This window comes from Lipophrys pholis (assembly GCF_963383615.2).
Source record: "Lipophrys pholis genome assembly, chromosome: 4".
Lineage (NCBI taxonomy): Eukaryota > Metazoa > Chordata > Actinopteri > Blenniiformes > Blenniidae > Lipophrys > Lipophrys pholis.
In genome coordinates, this window is record NC_137637.1 from 21,755,205 (window position 1) to 21,771,525 (window position 16,321).

At 43.7% G+C, this 16,321-nt stretch overlaps 1 protein-coding gene across 6 annotated transcripts; it reads right to left on the bottom strand.

Moving 5' to 3' along the window:
- Positions 1-315: 315 nt before the first annotated feature.
- Positions 316-15,536, bottom strand: pfkfb4b (6-phosphofructo-2-kinase/fructose-2,6-biphosphatase 4b). Of its 6 annotated transcripts, none has more exons than XM_080461546.1 (14): positions 15,404-15,536; positions 5,877-5,993; positions 5,619-5,715; positions 4,778-4,844; positions 4,600-4,674; positions 4,463-4,519; positions 3,845-3,966; positions 3,481-3,688; positions 3,249-3,395; positions 3,059-3,163; positions 2,838-2,967; positions 2,568-2,630; positions 2,371-2,435; positions 316-921 (listed from the first exon to the last, which is right to left on the bottom strand). In XM_080461546.1, exons 1-14 carry the CDS (start codon positions 15,444-15,446, stop codon positions 862-864), a joined length of 1,356 nt encoding a protein of 451 aa, XP_080317672.1. In that variant the 5' UTR covers positions 15,447-15,536; the 3' UTR covers positions 316-861. The 6 variants fall into 6 exon arrangements, with proteins under 6 accessions (XP_080317672.1, XP_080317670.1, XP_080317673.1 ...); XM_080461544.1 differs by lacking the exon at positions 15,404-15,536 and adding an exon at positions 7,089-7,297; XM_080461547.1 differs by lacking the exon at positions 316-921 and adding an exon at positions 1,349-2,197.
- Positions 15,537-16,321: the final 785 nt, after the last annotated feature.

Here is a 16,321-nt window from a genome sequence, read left to right on the forward strand (position 1 = left end):
CGTCGTCGCTTTTCATCGTGTGCTGGAGGAGGAAAATAAAACAAACCCCACACCTCAAAATATCGTTAATTTCACAGCAATCATGAAGAAACGGTAAAGATTTAAGATTAAAGCAGGTGAAATACAGTAAAGGGAAAACGCCTCACATGTATTCATGCATCTTTTTTCTTCTTCGCCTTATTGTTTTCGTGGCTCTCACAGTGAAGACTTGTATCTTCCCGTATGGAATGTTAAAGATCTCCATCTCGGTTTGTTCACATACACAGAGCACCGTCACAGCTGCTTTTTGTTTTTTCTTCTTCTTTCTCAAACTACAAAATAGAAACCAACGACCAGGAAACGGAGAAAACTGTTAAAACACAGATAATCACTTGTAATTTAAGTGTCCCCTGACTTTTCCGGGATTTTCTCTCTCTCTCTCTATATATATATATATATATATATATATATATATATATATATATATACGTGATCTTCATATTGTCAGAACATCTTCTGGTGGCAGTACACAGTCACAATATACAGTGGATATTAAATACAAAGATGGAGGAATTTGTCAAAATGTGATAATGTCATTATTGCACCATCAACAGTGGAACCATATATCAAAAATAATGGCGTTTGCCTCTAGTTTTTTCTCCCCCCCCCCCCCCACTGAGAGTCAAAGCTTCTGTACAATCCAAACAAAACACGTATAAAACTGGATGAAACTTGGTGAAAGTGCTTTACGGTGGTGGGACGCTGGGAACAAATCTCGGTACGAGTGAAGGAGCCGCCCGGCGAAGGGCAGGGGGGGGGGGGGGCGAACAGCGGCGTTCCCATAAAGCTGCTCAAGAGAGTCGCACGAGGTCTGGAGTGCCGCTAGAAGTGATCGGGGACTGTCTGCAGAGCGTCTTCAGTGCTGCGCTGCACATTCACATTCTGAAACAGTGGTGAGAGGGGAAACTCTGTTACAGTCCTGCACTCCTGATCGGCAGGTTGAAACACTTTCACGAGAACGAAGACGCTGAGACCGCGTGCTGCTTTTTTAAAAAAAAAAAAAAAAAAGGCAGCTCATAAGAGAAGATTTCTCCGCCAGAAAAAAATCCTGTTTGGGAGCAGAAACAGCAGGATGGAAACTCATAGTGACAGAAAACATATAGATCCCATCATTCTTTAGAAAATACTCCAATACTCTGAGAGATGACGTGTCCGAGTATGATGAAGGGATGACAGCGACACAGACACCATGTATGATCTTGTGAAGGGGACTGAACAAACTGCCGACTAAGCACGAGGGGTCGGTGATGGTGGGAGATGTGCGAGTGAAATCGGGCTCTCGGGACAAAATAATGTTTTCACCAAAAAAAACCTTTTCGATAGAAAACCTATTTATTCATAGATTTTTTACAATTTGTAAACTTTTACAAACATTAGAATGAGTTACAATGGATCAAAATCAGTCAAGCTTTTGATTCGAACACTGTCTCGCGCCGGTCAGATCACATTCTTCAATGTGCAGAGGCTTTTGAAATTTTGGTGGACACTGCGGATCGCCCTTCACATGGAACGGGTAAACAACAATTAGGATGGACACAAATCTGGCCTCAAGCAAAGCGATTCACTCAGAATGAATGGTGCGTAAGTTTAGACGCAGTGAAAAAACGCTGGCGAGGGTGAAAAGCATCATTCACAGTCGGTTTAAAAAAAAAAAAAAAAGTGGCATGACGACACACATCATCCGTGAAAATACAAAGAGAACAAAGTGATACAGAAAGTATTCATGTACTATTTCAAAAGGTCAGGAAAGTTTCTTCCTTCAGTCTCTGTAGAGTTTAGATTATATAGTCACACACTCCTTTTAATGCTACTCATTTCTTCTGTTGACTAAACTCAACATGATTCTTTCACGACGTGCAAATAAAAAGCAATTAATTCCTGCAAGTCTCCAGAACGCCAGATTTCCTTCTCACATTCTTATCGGTACACACAAGACTAGATTCCAGCTCTGCGCTCGCTACTGAGGTTACCGCTGCACCGCGGCGGCGGCGGCGGCGGCTGCTGCTGCTTCCTGCCGAGTCACACTAATAAAAGCGAAGTGTGAGAGTCCAGACAGACTCTAAGGTAAGGGGTGTCACAGTTTAGATTCCTGTCAGAGGGCGCCGGTGGCTGGAGCCTGAACTTTGCTTCCCCCCTCTGTGTGAAACGTTTACCGTCTCTGTTTAATAGAAAGAAAGGGACGGATCAGCTGGAGCTCAGCTCGAGGAGGAGGAGAGGCACACCAAATAGCTCGAGAGGCACAGTTGAAACCAAGACACAGTCTCCGCGTGTGAGAAGACGGTCCCCAGGAGGACTACACAGCGAGGACTAAGTGCTGCCTGTGATACCTACCTCGGGTCTGTCTCTGTGTGTGTTCACAGCGTCCACACTCAGATAGACGGACTCCACTTTACACCCTGACGGAGCAAAGAAACGGAGGGCAGTTAGAACGTGATGAGGATTTTTTCTTTTCCAGATTACACACACAACAGGGATAAATTGGGAACATGATTTATTTTTTTTATTTTTTTTAACTTGAAGTCACTCACCATAGGCCACAGGAGTCAACTTCAGCACGGTGTGCAAAGGACACTTAAGATAAGGCAACTCATCTGTAGAAAGAGACCGAACACAGGATGTTCTTATTCCAGAAAGTTCATGACTCAGCACACTTCAAAATAACAATCCCTGCTCAAAATAGATATAAGTCATATCCTAGAGTGACGGTAAATGTATTAATCTATTAACGGTCCACATAAGGTACAGGACTGAGGACCCAATTGATCCTTTGGGATCCACATTATTCTGGCGGTTCTCACCTGCAGACTTGTCGAGAAAGTAGGCCAGAAGACATCGCATGACGGCCTGGTGACACACAACCAGAATGTTCTCCTGCCTCTCCAGCTCCATCATGACCGGCTCCAGCCGCTGGACCAGGTCCTCGTACGACTGGAAGAAAACCACAAGCCGCTCAAACACTCGAGAGGATTTCTGGGAGGCGTGGAGCGACTTCCAGAGCGTTTTTTTATTAAACTCCCACCTCTCCTTTGGGATAGCGGTAGCGGTATTTGTCTTGGTCTCGCATCGCAAACTCCAAAGGGTAGTGCTCCTGGATCTCCTCGTACATCATTTCTTCACACACACCCTGAGGACGGAGAGGAACAAATGGGTTTAGGTTTCCACACAAGTGCCCCCGGACTATCTTGTGCCAAATTCTGAAGTCGGCTCACGGCGTCTATTTCGTTGAGCGCTTTCCACTGCTCGTAAGGCACTCCCAGGCACTCTGCGGTCTGGATCGTTCTCTTCATCTGGCTGGTCCAAACCTTAAGATCTTTGATATTCTGCTCCTCGATGAATTTCCTCAGTTTCTTAGCAAACTAGAAGGAACAACATTCGGATCATTCCCAACCTAAAACCTGGATGCTTTACTGCCAGTGGGACCGACGGCGCAGACGCACACACCTCTTTTCCTCGGGCAGACAAGGCAGAGTCTCCTCCGATGCGTCCCTTGATGTTGAGGTCGCTCTCGCCGTGCCGACACAGGTAGATGGAGCGCGGCGTGATGTGGATGTTCATCAGGTAGTAGACGATCCGGCTCTGGATGTGGTCCACGACGCGGTTCACGAGGTACCGGCGGCCCACATCCATGATCTTAATGTAGGACAGGTCCCTGAAACCAGAAGTCCAATAAGTTATCTGGAAAGATTAATCCAACCCAAGCCCGCATAGAAAAGGCATTAAGGAAGATGAAAGCAGAGCTGTGAGACAAAACCACTGCACCACTGCGCCGCCCTCTACATCCAGAGTCACTCCAGGTCACCCTCACCTGTCTAGAACCTCGTCCAGAGGCTGGTACGAAGACTCGTAACACTTGATTCTCTTCATGAAGTCCTCCACGGCCTCCTCCGAGTTGCAGTCTATGTAGTCTGGGTTTCCCAGTTTGACTTGCTGAAGAAAAATCAAACACACAGTGGAGAGGACGATAAGAGAGGAAATAACATGAAGTCCACTGCTCTTTCCTGCTTGAAGCCTTTTTTTTTTTAATATGTTGATCTGGAATTTAATCCAGAGCTCGCTCTCTGTTCTGAATATTGTTGACACACTTTGGGACCAGAACAGAGTAACTGTGACTCAGTAATTGTAACTACAACCCCTGAAAGACGATGTTTATTATCATTCCGGTCACATTTCATCTCCCCGACTGACTGCAGCCTTTTCCCCACTTCTGACAATCCTGTCCACCACCACTGGACGCAGGTCAGGTCTCCTGGTCTGCGTCTCAGTTCGGACAGTTTCATGTGGATTCCACCTGGAATTGTTCTCGGTAGTTCAAAATAAAGCATCTGAGAGGCTTCTTTAGAAAAAATAGTATCATGTGTTTTTTTTTTTTTAAATGAATAAATTCAGGAAGAAGAAGAAGAAAAAAAAAAGAGTCCAAACTCACCACAATGTTTTGAGCAACTACATCTGGATCTTCACACACAGACTCCACAAAGAACACCTGAACAGAGCAAACAACAGTTACCTTGGTGGCAACTAACAAAACGTTTACAAATATGAAAACAACAAAAAGAAACTCACCCTAAAGCCATTTTGCTCTGCAAACTTGATGATGGTCCCTCTTCGTTCTCTTGTTGTATTTGTGGCATCAAACACCTGAGAGGCAGAACAAAAGGGCATCGGTAATGCAGCACAGACACCTTTATATTTGGTGTACCGTTCTTTTCTGCAGAGGTCAAGGAGAGCAAAAGGGACTCACCGCAACCTGTCCTCCCTCCACACTCAGGTACTCCCGCACGTCGTTCAGTGCCGACGTAGCACACTGCCTGCAGAAAACCACCGGAGACAGTTTCAGGATTAAAATGGATTCGTTAAAAGGATTGAACTCATAATCTCTAATGCAACAAAGACTATCTTATGACGTTAAAAGTACAATTTGACAGTTTTAGGCGGTTCGATCGTGAGCAAAAAACAGCAGGAGGTGTGACGGTTTTCAATCCACCCGATGACCTCCGTCAGCCGTTACTGAAGCACTTGAAGCAGCGCTCAGAGGTAGGAGTGTTGGTTGATTGGTTGGCTGGTGAAGCCCTTTAAACTAAAATGTGTTTACAAAAACTGACATTTTACCATCTGTAGTATACAAAAAATGTTTTAAACCTTGTTAAGAGCAACTAAGAACAGGTCAAACCGATAAGTGGCAGTGGAACGAGAGGCATAAAGCCATGCTGGCCAATCAGTACCCTGGAAAAAACAACAAGCAGTGGCATGAATGACTTCTTGTTCCGTCAGCGATGATGTACAAGGGTCGTTTGTTTGGACCGATAGAGAAGTGGAGCTTCTCCCAAATGTGGCGTTAAATACGGGACAATATTGACTGGGTATCGTGTCAATCAAAGTACAGGGACGTATTGGTAAAGTTTTTAGAAGAGTAACAGTAAACGCAGGTGGTACACATCGACCCTCTCACCAAACGGAAAGACCGACTGTTTTCCGACAGAATCATTTTTGGTGTCTTGTAGCTTCGTTTACACGTAAACAAAAGGTTCAAACGTGTTTTTGTTGTTGTGTCATCGGGACCAGAGTAACCAGCGTCTATTTACCGTCGAATTTTCAGGCCTTCTTCATTGTCGGGACGGAAAAACTCAAAGGACTTGTAGATCTTCAGACACTCCCTCCGGTACTGCCCCACGTTAAATTCTGGAATAGACGACATGCAAATGCATTTTAAACGTACGGAATCTGACACAGGAGGGGACCGCAGACATGTCTCATTCATCAAAACATTAACCTGGATGACTGAGGACACCCAGAGACGTATATTTTAAATAAAGATCCTTCTGTGGAGCTGCAGCTCGTACCTTTGGTCGGCACTCCGATCCAGTTCAAGTAGCGAGTGAGCTTCTTTGCGATGTACGTCTTTCCTCTGGCGGGAAGTCCAACAGTCACAATGAGGGTCGGGCAGTTCGTCATACACACTGAAACAAAAAGACGGGACACAGAAAAAAAACAACCAACACTTTTAATCAATATGTTTTGTCCTTCCTGTTAAATTTGAGTCCCTTGCGTGTCCTCGCTGTTCTCATTCACATGAAGGTTAATTAGTCCTGAAGGTTCCTTCATGATTACATGCCACAGTGACACACGTCGCTACAGAAACTCACTGCTGCTAAAGGAAAACCACCTGCATAGAAGGAGCAATATTTTATTTTCTCTTTTGTTGTAGATGCGTTTCCAACTTTGGTCCTTGGAGGGGGGAGTATGGGTCCTGAAACAAATGGACAATGGCTTCTCTGGTCTGAAATCAACAATGGCTCCTCACTGAGACTTTTCTCTAAAGGTTTTGCACTTCAATGTCCCCCTGATGCCACTATTGTCTTATTGTGAGGCATTTCATGAATATGCAATAAACGTCCTTTGTGCTCCTGCATGCATGCAACATTATGAGATACAAAGTTAAACTGTGCGAAGTATTTTGTTTCTGGTGGACCTGGGAGGCGTGAGAAGAGAGAACTATCAGCTCTGGGGGACTGGGGAGGGGTCTTGACTTGACTCAGCAAAAAAAAAAAAAAAAAAAAAAAAAGAGGTGGAAAGAAACTCGACCAACGGAGAGAAAGAGCAAACTAGACAGAAATTCGATTGGGGGGGGCTGACCAGTGTCGGAACCAGACTGTCAATCTAACGCTGGACGATCTGCCAGAAAATGACAGTCCAGAGGAAAAGGATTTATGACCCCCCCCCCCACACACACACACACAGAAGCGTGATTCCTGTCTACCTCGGCTCATGTGATATCGGGGTAATAAAGGACCAGACAAGCCGAACATGATGCAACACAGCCAGGCGCAAAACGCATCATATCATCCTGCAGCGCGTCGCGTCACATGCCGGGATTCATCTCACGGCTCGAGAAATAAACTTGTCTCGAACCAAACTCGATAAAAAAAAATTAAAAAAAAGAGACTGCGTTAAAAAAAATTAAATGAAGGGGGAAGAAAAAATCCCAGGCATGAACAGACGCCCTGCATCACCTCCCAGTCTCATCCTCTGCGCACTTGCCAGCTGCAGCTTACCGCGTCTGTGCGCGATGTGTCCGGTCCTGCAGGGCATCCAGATCTTCCTCAGCGGGTTCTGGGTCAATTCCCGGGGAAGAGCCTCCAGCATGAACTCCTCGTTGTCTAACATTGTGACTTAAGGCTGATGCGCGCAGAACTGAGGCGGTGGGCTTCAGCCCGGGCTGTGTGGTTCAGCTGCGGGCTGCAGGGGGAGGATGTCAGCTGAGGAACAGCAGCTCCTTCTTACCGTAAACACCGCACTATGCGCGCACTGCAAACACCGCAGCCAACCGTGTTCTGAGTTGAGGAAGTTCACGCTGTCCTATTACATTTATCAGTATTTTTGTCGTACTTTGTCCAGTTGGGTGACAAATAAATGCTGCAAACATCATTTGTATTAAGTTTTACTTAAATAATTCCACAGATAAGTTTAATTCAACCAGATAGGCCCAATTATGGGAGAGAAAAACACAATAAATAGAGCAAAAATACTATGTCAATTCCAGAAGGACATTGTTGTAGCATAGCTCCACAAAGTAAGGAACACAGAATAAATAGCAAAATAAAGTGTAAATATTAATATATAATGGGGTTGAGGGACTACTGGTATAAGCATATAATGAAATTACCAGAAAAACACAACAACCACTATTTACAAAGATGAGCTATAGAGTGTTGTGGCCACAGGAATGAAGGAACTCTTGTGGATCTGTGCTCCACTTTGGTGGTATTATTCAGCAGCTGAAGGTGCACCAGGACATCATGGAGGGGACGAGACACATTGTTCAGGATGATCCTCTCCAAACTGAAGTCCATCCTGAACAAAATGACATAATGACCATGTATATTTAGGGAACTTAGAGTTTACATTTAAATGTAATGGACAGTTTTTTATTTAAAGTTATGTAAAAACAAAAAGGTGTTTTTGGAAATTGTGTAAATAAAGGAAACTATGTTGTATTATAAGTCAAACATCATGCAATAAACCAATGTTGTGCTATATTGTGTTATCACTGGTGATCTCCTACTACTAGTATATCATGTACTACTTTATTGTTTTAACTCTCAGATGACTTCTGGGGCTTTGAAGGATGTTTTTGTTCTTGTTATTGACTTGTTCCAAGTCTGCTTAGCTCCATGAGGGTTTATCTGTAATAATGAGGTTAATAATAATAATGGTCACGTCTGACAGAACTGCGGGAAAATGAATTTATGGAGCACACTTCTACTCTGCTGTCAAGATGATTAATTAATATCCCAACACAAAACGTGTACACACCAGGGAAACAGCCTCAAAACAAACTGATGGAAAATATAAAGTTAAAGAGCAGTGAGGAATAATACAGTGAAACTGAGTGATTACAGTCCCGTGATACAAGATTTCTTGTTGCAAATATTGAACATGTGCATCACTGATTATCCTGTAGTGTGTGCAGGACCTTAAGTTTAACGTGAAAAACATCTCCAGACATCCGTTTCTCAGTAGAGTCCTACGCTTCAAGGAAATTACCGTAATAACGACCGCAGTGCGCACATCCTGTGAACAACAAACGCTGAGGCCTTCACATGCAGCACACATGGGCAGAGGATGCAACCGAGAGATGAGCCAATCAGAGGCGAGACCCAGAACCCGGCAGCCAATAGGAGAGAGGAACAGGGACACAAGGAGGGCGTGCAAACTGCGGGAAGCTCAGATAAAAACACATGCACAGGAAAACTGAAAGAGTGGCGTTTTATGGAGTCACGGGTCGCCCAGACCCCAGGCCCGTGATCACACACCATTCAGGAACAAACACACAGCAGAACATTTCATTAGATTACTTTCTTGACGTGAAAAAATAGTGAAAAGGCATTTAGCTCACTTTGATATGTAACAAATTGAAAGTGCATATTGTCATAGTATCATAGTAAAAAAATAAAAAAAGACATAAAACAAGAAATTTATCAACTGTTTTCATAATAGATACATTTTTGGATTCCTATACAGTCAAGTACTACTCCTGAACTAAAGTTCTTTGACTTAACAGTTGTGTGGTTGTCACACCTCAAAATGAATTTGCTTTTAAAATGTATGCAACAACAACAAAACGACCATGTGAGAAGAATGCAAACTCTGCTGCATATGGCTGATCATGACTTTAGAGGACAGCTGATTCAAAACTTCCTTTTCAAATCGTGCAACAGTGCAGCAGTGGTTAGCCCTGTTGCATCCCAGCAAAAGTACTTGAGCTTGATTCCAGGCTCTCGCCTTTCTGTGGGAGTTTGATTGTTCTCTGTTGTATCCAGACACTGCTCAACGTCAACAAATATGCCTAGGATGAGTGGTAGCTCTAAACTAATGTGTTGATGTGTACAGGTGATTGTCTATTGCTTTCTGTTAACACAGGACAGACTAAAAATTAGGCAGAATACTGCTTTTCTTTTCCTATATGTTATAAGGTCCCGGGGTCTCAAACTCAGGTCCTGGAGGGCCGCAGCCCTGCATGACCTCCATGTCTCCCTGTATGCAAACAGCTGACTGCAATGAACGCCTGGTTGTCTGGCTTTGTGCTGAATCTGGTGATGAAACATCAGGAGATTCAGGGGAGGGAGACATGGAAAACATGCAGGGCCGCGGCCTTCCAGGATCTGAGTTTGAGACCTCAAAACAGCCATTTTTATCCTCAATTTCTGGTCCATTTTCCATTAAAATTGCAGATAACACAGCTCGAAAGTTTCACCAAACATACAAAAATTACACATTGTCTTTTTTCAGACAGTAGATAAAAAATAATGTAAAGATCTGCAGATTTCATAAAATGTTATTCTTTGTACAACATAAACAGCATGTCAGATGTTGAAGATGAGACATTTTAGCGTTTGAGGATAATAGTAGCTCATTTTGGGTTGATCGCAGCAACTTAAAACAGTTGTGATTCCCTCAAAATCTATTTTCATACAAACTAATTTAAATCTAAGACTATGGCTTAATTCACAAATAGTGAAAGCACTCAGGAGGTAGCTGTTTTTCTTTGTCTATGCCACCGCTTCGACACCAGAGGGCGCTGTGTACTCACAAACACAAAAGCTTATCATCGCAGAGGTACCCACCACAGTTAGGTCTAATAATTAATTTCTTATTAAGAGTGTGTTGTACAAGAGCAAGTGTGTTATCAGTCAGACATCCAGTGCAGCAGTACACAGGACCAAAGGTCATGTCTGACAGCAGTAATCCCATCACAGAGACACTTCACTCCACAGTCTGGCATTGATCCCATTACTCGCAGCCAGACAAACAACAACCGTTTCACCAGATTCTTTCAACAAGCAGCTACAAAATAAAGGTCAAGTTTCATATTATAGGTAAAGTTACACTGAAACTACTCTTATAAAAGTGTTTAAAGAAGTTTAACAAATAACGCTGGTGTTAGTTAAGTTAGTGGCTTTATATCTACATATGTGCCAAACCTGTAGATTCTTTCCCGTCAACAAATATAAGAGGTGTGACATGACAATAATTAAAATGCAAATCTGCGCAGTACTATCACAGAACATACAATTTAAAACAAAACAAAACTTAGGAAACTGTTTGCTCCCTGACAAACCTCAAACGGGCTTCACTTCTCACTAGAGAACATTTTTATTCGACTTTCTCATCCACACAGGTTTGTTGCTATAGTTACTATTCTCGTATAATTAATTCCCTCTGGGACGTTTTCCGACTTTTCATTACCTATTCATGTCGAGACAGTAAGCAACAGGATGACTTTGAAGAACAAGTAGCAGAATGTGGCTAAAGGTTCACTTCACCTTAACAGACACGCCAACATTAGCACAAAGGTGTGTTGTATTAAAAAACATTTCACAACCGCCTGCCAATCTCCAGCTGGTTACTTTAGTTCATCACCAGTTCCTCTCTTTGCCAGTGTAGGCTTATTTTGGAATCAAGTCGTCGCTATTTTCAAGACTGCAAATCTCGACATATAAAGTCACACAGTAATTTGCTTCACGAAGGGACAATGTGGCAAACAAAGTAGTTACTGCAGCTCTTGTTAACGCGACAACGTTTTCAAGTGAAAATGGAAACTTTCAAGGCGATCTGGCGGTTCGTTTACAACAAAACAGCGCGTGGAGTCACTGAAAGCAACTTTTTGAAAATGCTCTGTCTCCGTGTAAACAGAACTTTATTTTGAAATGTTGGTACGGCACATGCACATGGTCATAATAAATCGTTCCGTGCATGAGCGAGAAGGATTAATTTTCGTAACAAAGAATGCAGTGTGTGCACTTCACTATTGAATTCAACATTACTTTACCAATCAAGTGTACATTTACCACACCGACACCTGGATCACATGTGGAAACACATTTAATTTCTTATAAACACCTGACACTGAGTTTCACTGTTTACAGCATACTGTTCTGTGTGTGTGTGCACACATGGTTTTATTATATAAAAACAGTGGCCGTACATAAAAAAACCACACTGTTTCCAAATGGTGCATTTTCACTTGAAATGTTGTAGTGTAAACAGAGCTTTAGGGCTCCTACAGAAGTTCACAGCTAGTCATATTGTACGACATGAATCTAATAAACATTGGGCCACAACATGAAGTTTGCTGCGTGCAGCTGGCATGATGAAACGAAAGCGGAATCGCAGCCTACGGAGATGGGAATCGACGTGATTGTGCAATAATAACACATCCTGAACATAAACGTGAACTCTTGGGACATTTAGATGTTTGGAGAGAAATCCCCCCCCCCCAACAAAAAGGAGGAGGAAGAGGAGAATATGGACGTGGTCGTGGCTCAGAGAGAGAGACCATCTTGGGATGCCAATTTTGCAAAGTGAGCTTGAAGTACTTATGCATCCACTGTTTTGGTATTTTATTTTCCAACAAAACAAACTACATGAGAACATAACAAACAGGCTGCAGGTTGCCGAAATAGTCGACACCGTCTGAATTTTATCGCATATTGTCTTAGGTCACAAAACCACGACGTCCTTGAAGCTGTGAAACATTTACTAATATGACAACAGCTGGATTATGGTGGTTTCTCAACTAGGAAGCACATTTGGTTATCTAAATCTAATACATCGTTGCTGCTCCAGTAAAAACTGGCGAAGTGTCACATTTCCATGGTCACCGTCCATGACGACACAAGGACCACCATGTTTATGTTCCCTTCGTATTTTGTAGCTTCTTGAACGACGACTTTTTCCCTTTCCATTTCCTAGTGTTCATCTACTTTGACACATTTTTATAAATGTAGGGTGATAAGCTAAAAATAGCCACAACACGTGAGGCTCATTGAACGTTTCAAGCCTTTTCTAGCGAAAAACGTGTGAGCATGAGAGGCAGTTGGTTCAGAGGGTGACGCGAGCAGCAGCAACGCCATCTCTACGGGTCGTTCGCACCCGAGTGCTGATCACCGAGAAAACACTAAAACTGACCCCAAGCCAATCAGGACATTCCTTTAGAAACATTTAGAACAGGACATTTAGAAACTGGACGAGAAACACGTGATAAACAACTTCCAGTAAACCAAACTACAACACAAGGACAATGTGCGACCTTTGTGCAGAAAGGCCATTACTCCTTTTCCTCAACAAGGTTATGACTTGACAATGGGTAAAGCATTAAAACATTATCGCATTAAGATTTACTTAAACACAAACCAAAATGCCTATTATAATTGGCAAATGATAAGATCAAATAAACTAGGTAAACAATGAATACAGCGATGGTACATTTTGACAAACATTGGTCAAAATATGGGGTAGATAAAAAATTAAATAGGAAAAATAATAATGATAAAAGAAAACCCCTCCAAACTAAAAGTGAATCATAATAGCTGAAAGCTAGAAAATCAAGCTGAGATATGACGTTTGGTCCAGCACTTAGCAACAGACAGAGGAGGCTGTATTACATCCATCAAATAGCTTCTCATCACAGAACTCGGGATGCTCAAAATATTTCCCAGCATGCCGTGGTGATACCTCCCAATTTAACGTCCAATGAATAACACGAAACCGAAACACCATAAATGTTTCATAAGCTATAGAAAGGATGCAGCTCCTCTCATTGAATCATCAGAAAACATATTATTATTACATCCGTGACAAAAGACTTCAACAAAAGACGATCAAATATGGGATTTTCTGTCCGTTAGCGGGGCAATACTGAATCACTCGTGTGTTTACAAAGCATCACAAGGCGCCGAGAATGACAGAAGGAATTATTTCCTCGAGCCCAAAATAACCCAGCCTCCTTCCTCCAATGCACAAAGACAATAGTGCTACATTCACACGGTTGAACACGACAATATAACACTTATAATGAGACAGTGGTCACATATGCAAAACATCAGGTCGACGCATTCTGCGAGCATTTGTACAGTTATTCCAAAGGCAGTGCTCATGTAGGCTGCAGCCTCGCTGGAAGCCTCTAATGTGATTCTGAGCAAGCGGGTGAACTTTCCCCCAGATAAAGAGCAGACACAGGGAGGGAGGGTATGAGGATGAGGAGGAGGAGGAGGAGGAAGAGCGAGGGAGAGTGGCGCAGCAAGCGAGAGAGTGATAGCCTGTGAACCAGGACAGGAGGAAGTGTGATACGCTAAAGATTTATTTTAGAAATCTGATGGTGATAAAAGCATCAGAGAAATGAAGCACTGAGAATAGCCGAGAGAGGAAACACTGGGAGAAGGAGAACAACAGTCTGAGCAGCCGACAAGGAAAGAGGACGAACACCCTGCATGGCAACACAACAACCATGCATGTAGTGACATAATCTGGTTCTGCTGCACCCGCTGGACAACGATTCAATCTCTCTGCACCGCCAAACACATATGGATACTCACAATATCATATAGAAAATGTTGTGGGTTTTTATCAGGAGCATCACACTGTCAATACTATTACGCGTAAAAGGGAGCCTTACTATGCATGGCAGCTACTATCACCTCACTTTACAGCTAAAATACAAAACAGCTGTTTCCATTTGTTCACTTGTGCTCCTAGAATAAACATACCAGCCTCCACAGACACACAGCAATGCTCATGTGTGTTTTTCCTGTTTTTCTGCCCCACCTCTCTCTTGCTGTTGCTCTCTCTCTCTCTCTCTCTCTCTGGGTTTCTGTAGGCAGACAGGCAGCCAGTCAGCAGAGTACATCTCCTACTCATCGACACAGCCTGAGCTCTCTTCATCCCTCATACATCTGCCACAACAGCTCGGGCCACAGACATTTAAAGCGCAGTGACCACACACAGACACACACACACAAAGAACTGTCTGCCCTGTCTGCACAGTGTTTGTCAACATGACAGCACAGCAAAACAGGCCCTCCAGCATACATGAGGAACAGAGTTGCATAACAGCATACTGTTACAATAAGTAATTCACAGGATTATCTCACCCATTCTGTCAGCACTCACCTGCTCAACTCTGTGGTTTTTTGGAATGCAGACTATTATTATAGCAACATTAGGCAATAGCATGCACATACAAACTGAACGTCACCTCCAAGTGGGTTTTGATACAGCAGAGCACCTGTGAGGTCAGGACGGTGGACTCAAACTGACCTATAAAAATCTCCCCTCCATCTGTCCCAGCCGGTGCTGTGAATGCTGTGACAAAGTAGACTTTACAGCGGCTCTTTGCAGTGAACCTCATACTGGCTGCTGATGGGAATCAATCCAAATGAGTTTATTCTAAATAACAGTACAGCACGTCTAACTGAAGTGTAGTTGTAGGGGATCATCAGACCTCCAGAGCTAACACATGAGTTTATAGGCGAGCATGAAGGTCATGGCTTCCAGGCAGGACTTATTTCTAGACTTACTCTTCCTCCTACTGCCACACAGTAAAGCCCTGCATCACTTCCTTATGACATCGTCTGCATAAACTTCGAGCAGTCCCAGAAACATCTCTGCAGTCACAAATTCGATGAAACGGAGACAGTTCGATACCAGTGTTGTGTGTGTGGCTCGCGAGCAGTGACAGGATGTGTTGTGTACACACGGGTCTCTCTCACATGTCACTGCCTGGCTCACTAACCTGCGGCAGCAGCACAGTGTCAGGGTGCTAGCCGCACACAAACCACCACAGCCATTTGCATTAAGTCTGAAGCAGCGAAACAATCTCAACTCTCCGGTTTGGAGTCCCTCTCCCCGGCTGTGTCGCAGTGTGTCCTGCCTGTACTCAGCCCTGTCAGCTCCGAGGCGAAGCCTACGTGACACAGACTTGTTTACTTCATCCGCCTGCTAGCCAGCTGCTCCGTAGCGCTGCTCGCAGCCACGGAAATACAAGACGGGCAAAGTGACGGACTCCGGCCAGCAGCGGTCTGCGCCCTACCTGTCCGTTCCCGAGCGTGTCTCGAGCGGCAGGAGCCCCTCATGGTCCCAGTTTGAAGCCTGCTGTTGTTGGTAGAGCTGCGGACAGTGTGAGCGTCTCCAGCAGCACAGGCAGCAATGAATGAAGCCAGGGTGCGCGCGCCCTCACAGCGAGGCGCGCCCACAACCACGTGCCCGTGAGCGCGCTCACGCGCTCAGCGTGCTTATATTGTACGCTCACATTTTTGTTCACCCCCACCTTCCAAAGATTTTTGAAACATTTTACCCCAAATCATCTACTTTGGTAATTAAAAAAGATTATAAGTCACTACTAGGAATTTGTACAAATGTGATTGATATTTAAATTAATCAATCCTCCCAACTAGTTTCCATACAGCTTCATCCACTCCAGGGTCACTGCGTGCTGGAGCCAATTTCAGTTATCAATGGACGATGGCTGGGTATACCCTGAACACGTCTCCTGTCCATCACGGGGGAAACAGAGGGACAGACAACCACCAAAAGTCACATTCACACTTCACACTTCCATACGATTTAAGTCATAAAATAGCGTCAAATAACTTTTCAGACTGTGCAAGAGTGGAAAACTGGAAACCCACACATGTACATTGGAGGATTCAACTCTTCAATTCAATTCAACTTAATTTATTAAAGCATCAAATACAACATGGTCATTTATAGGTGCTTTTCACAGAGAAGAGCCTAACAAATCCACATGAGCAAGGATAAGTGACTGTGGAATGGAAAAAGTCTCTCTAACCTTTGTAGAACCAGGCTCAGGGGTGGTGGCTTTTTGCTATTCCTATTCTGCTATTGAACATACAGACTCAGCACAGACTCACTGGGACTCAAACTCACAATGTTTTCATTGTGAGGCAAAGGTTCTAACCACTAGACCGCAGGGCTATTCAAAAAGTTC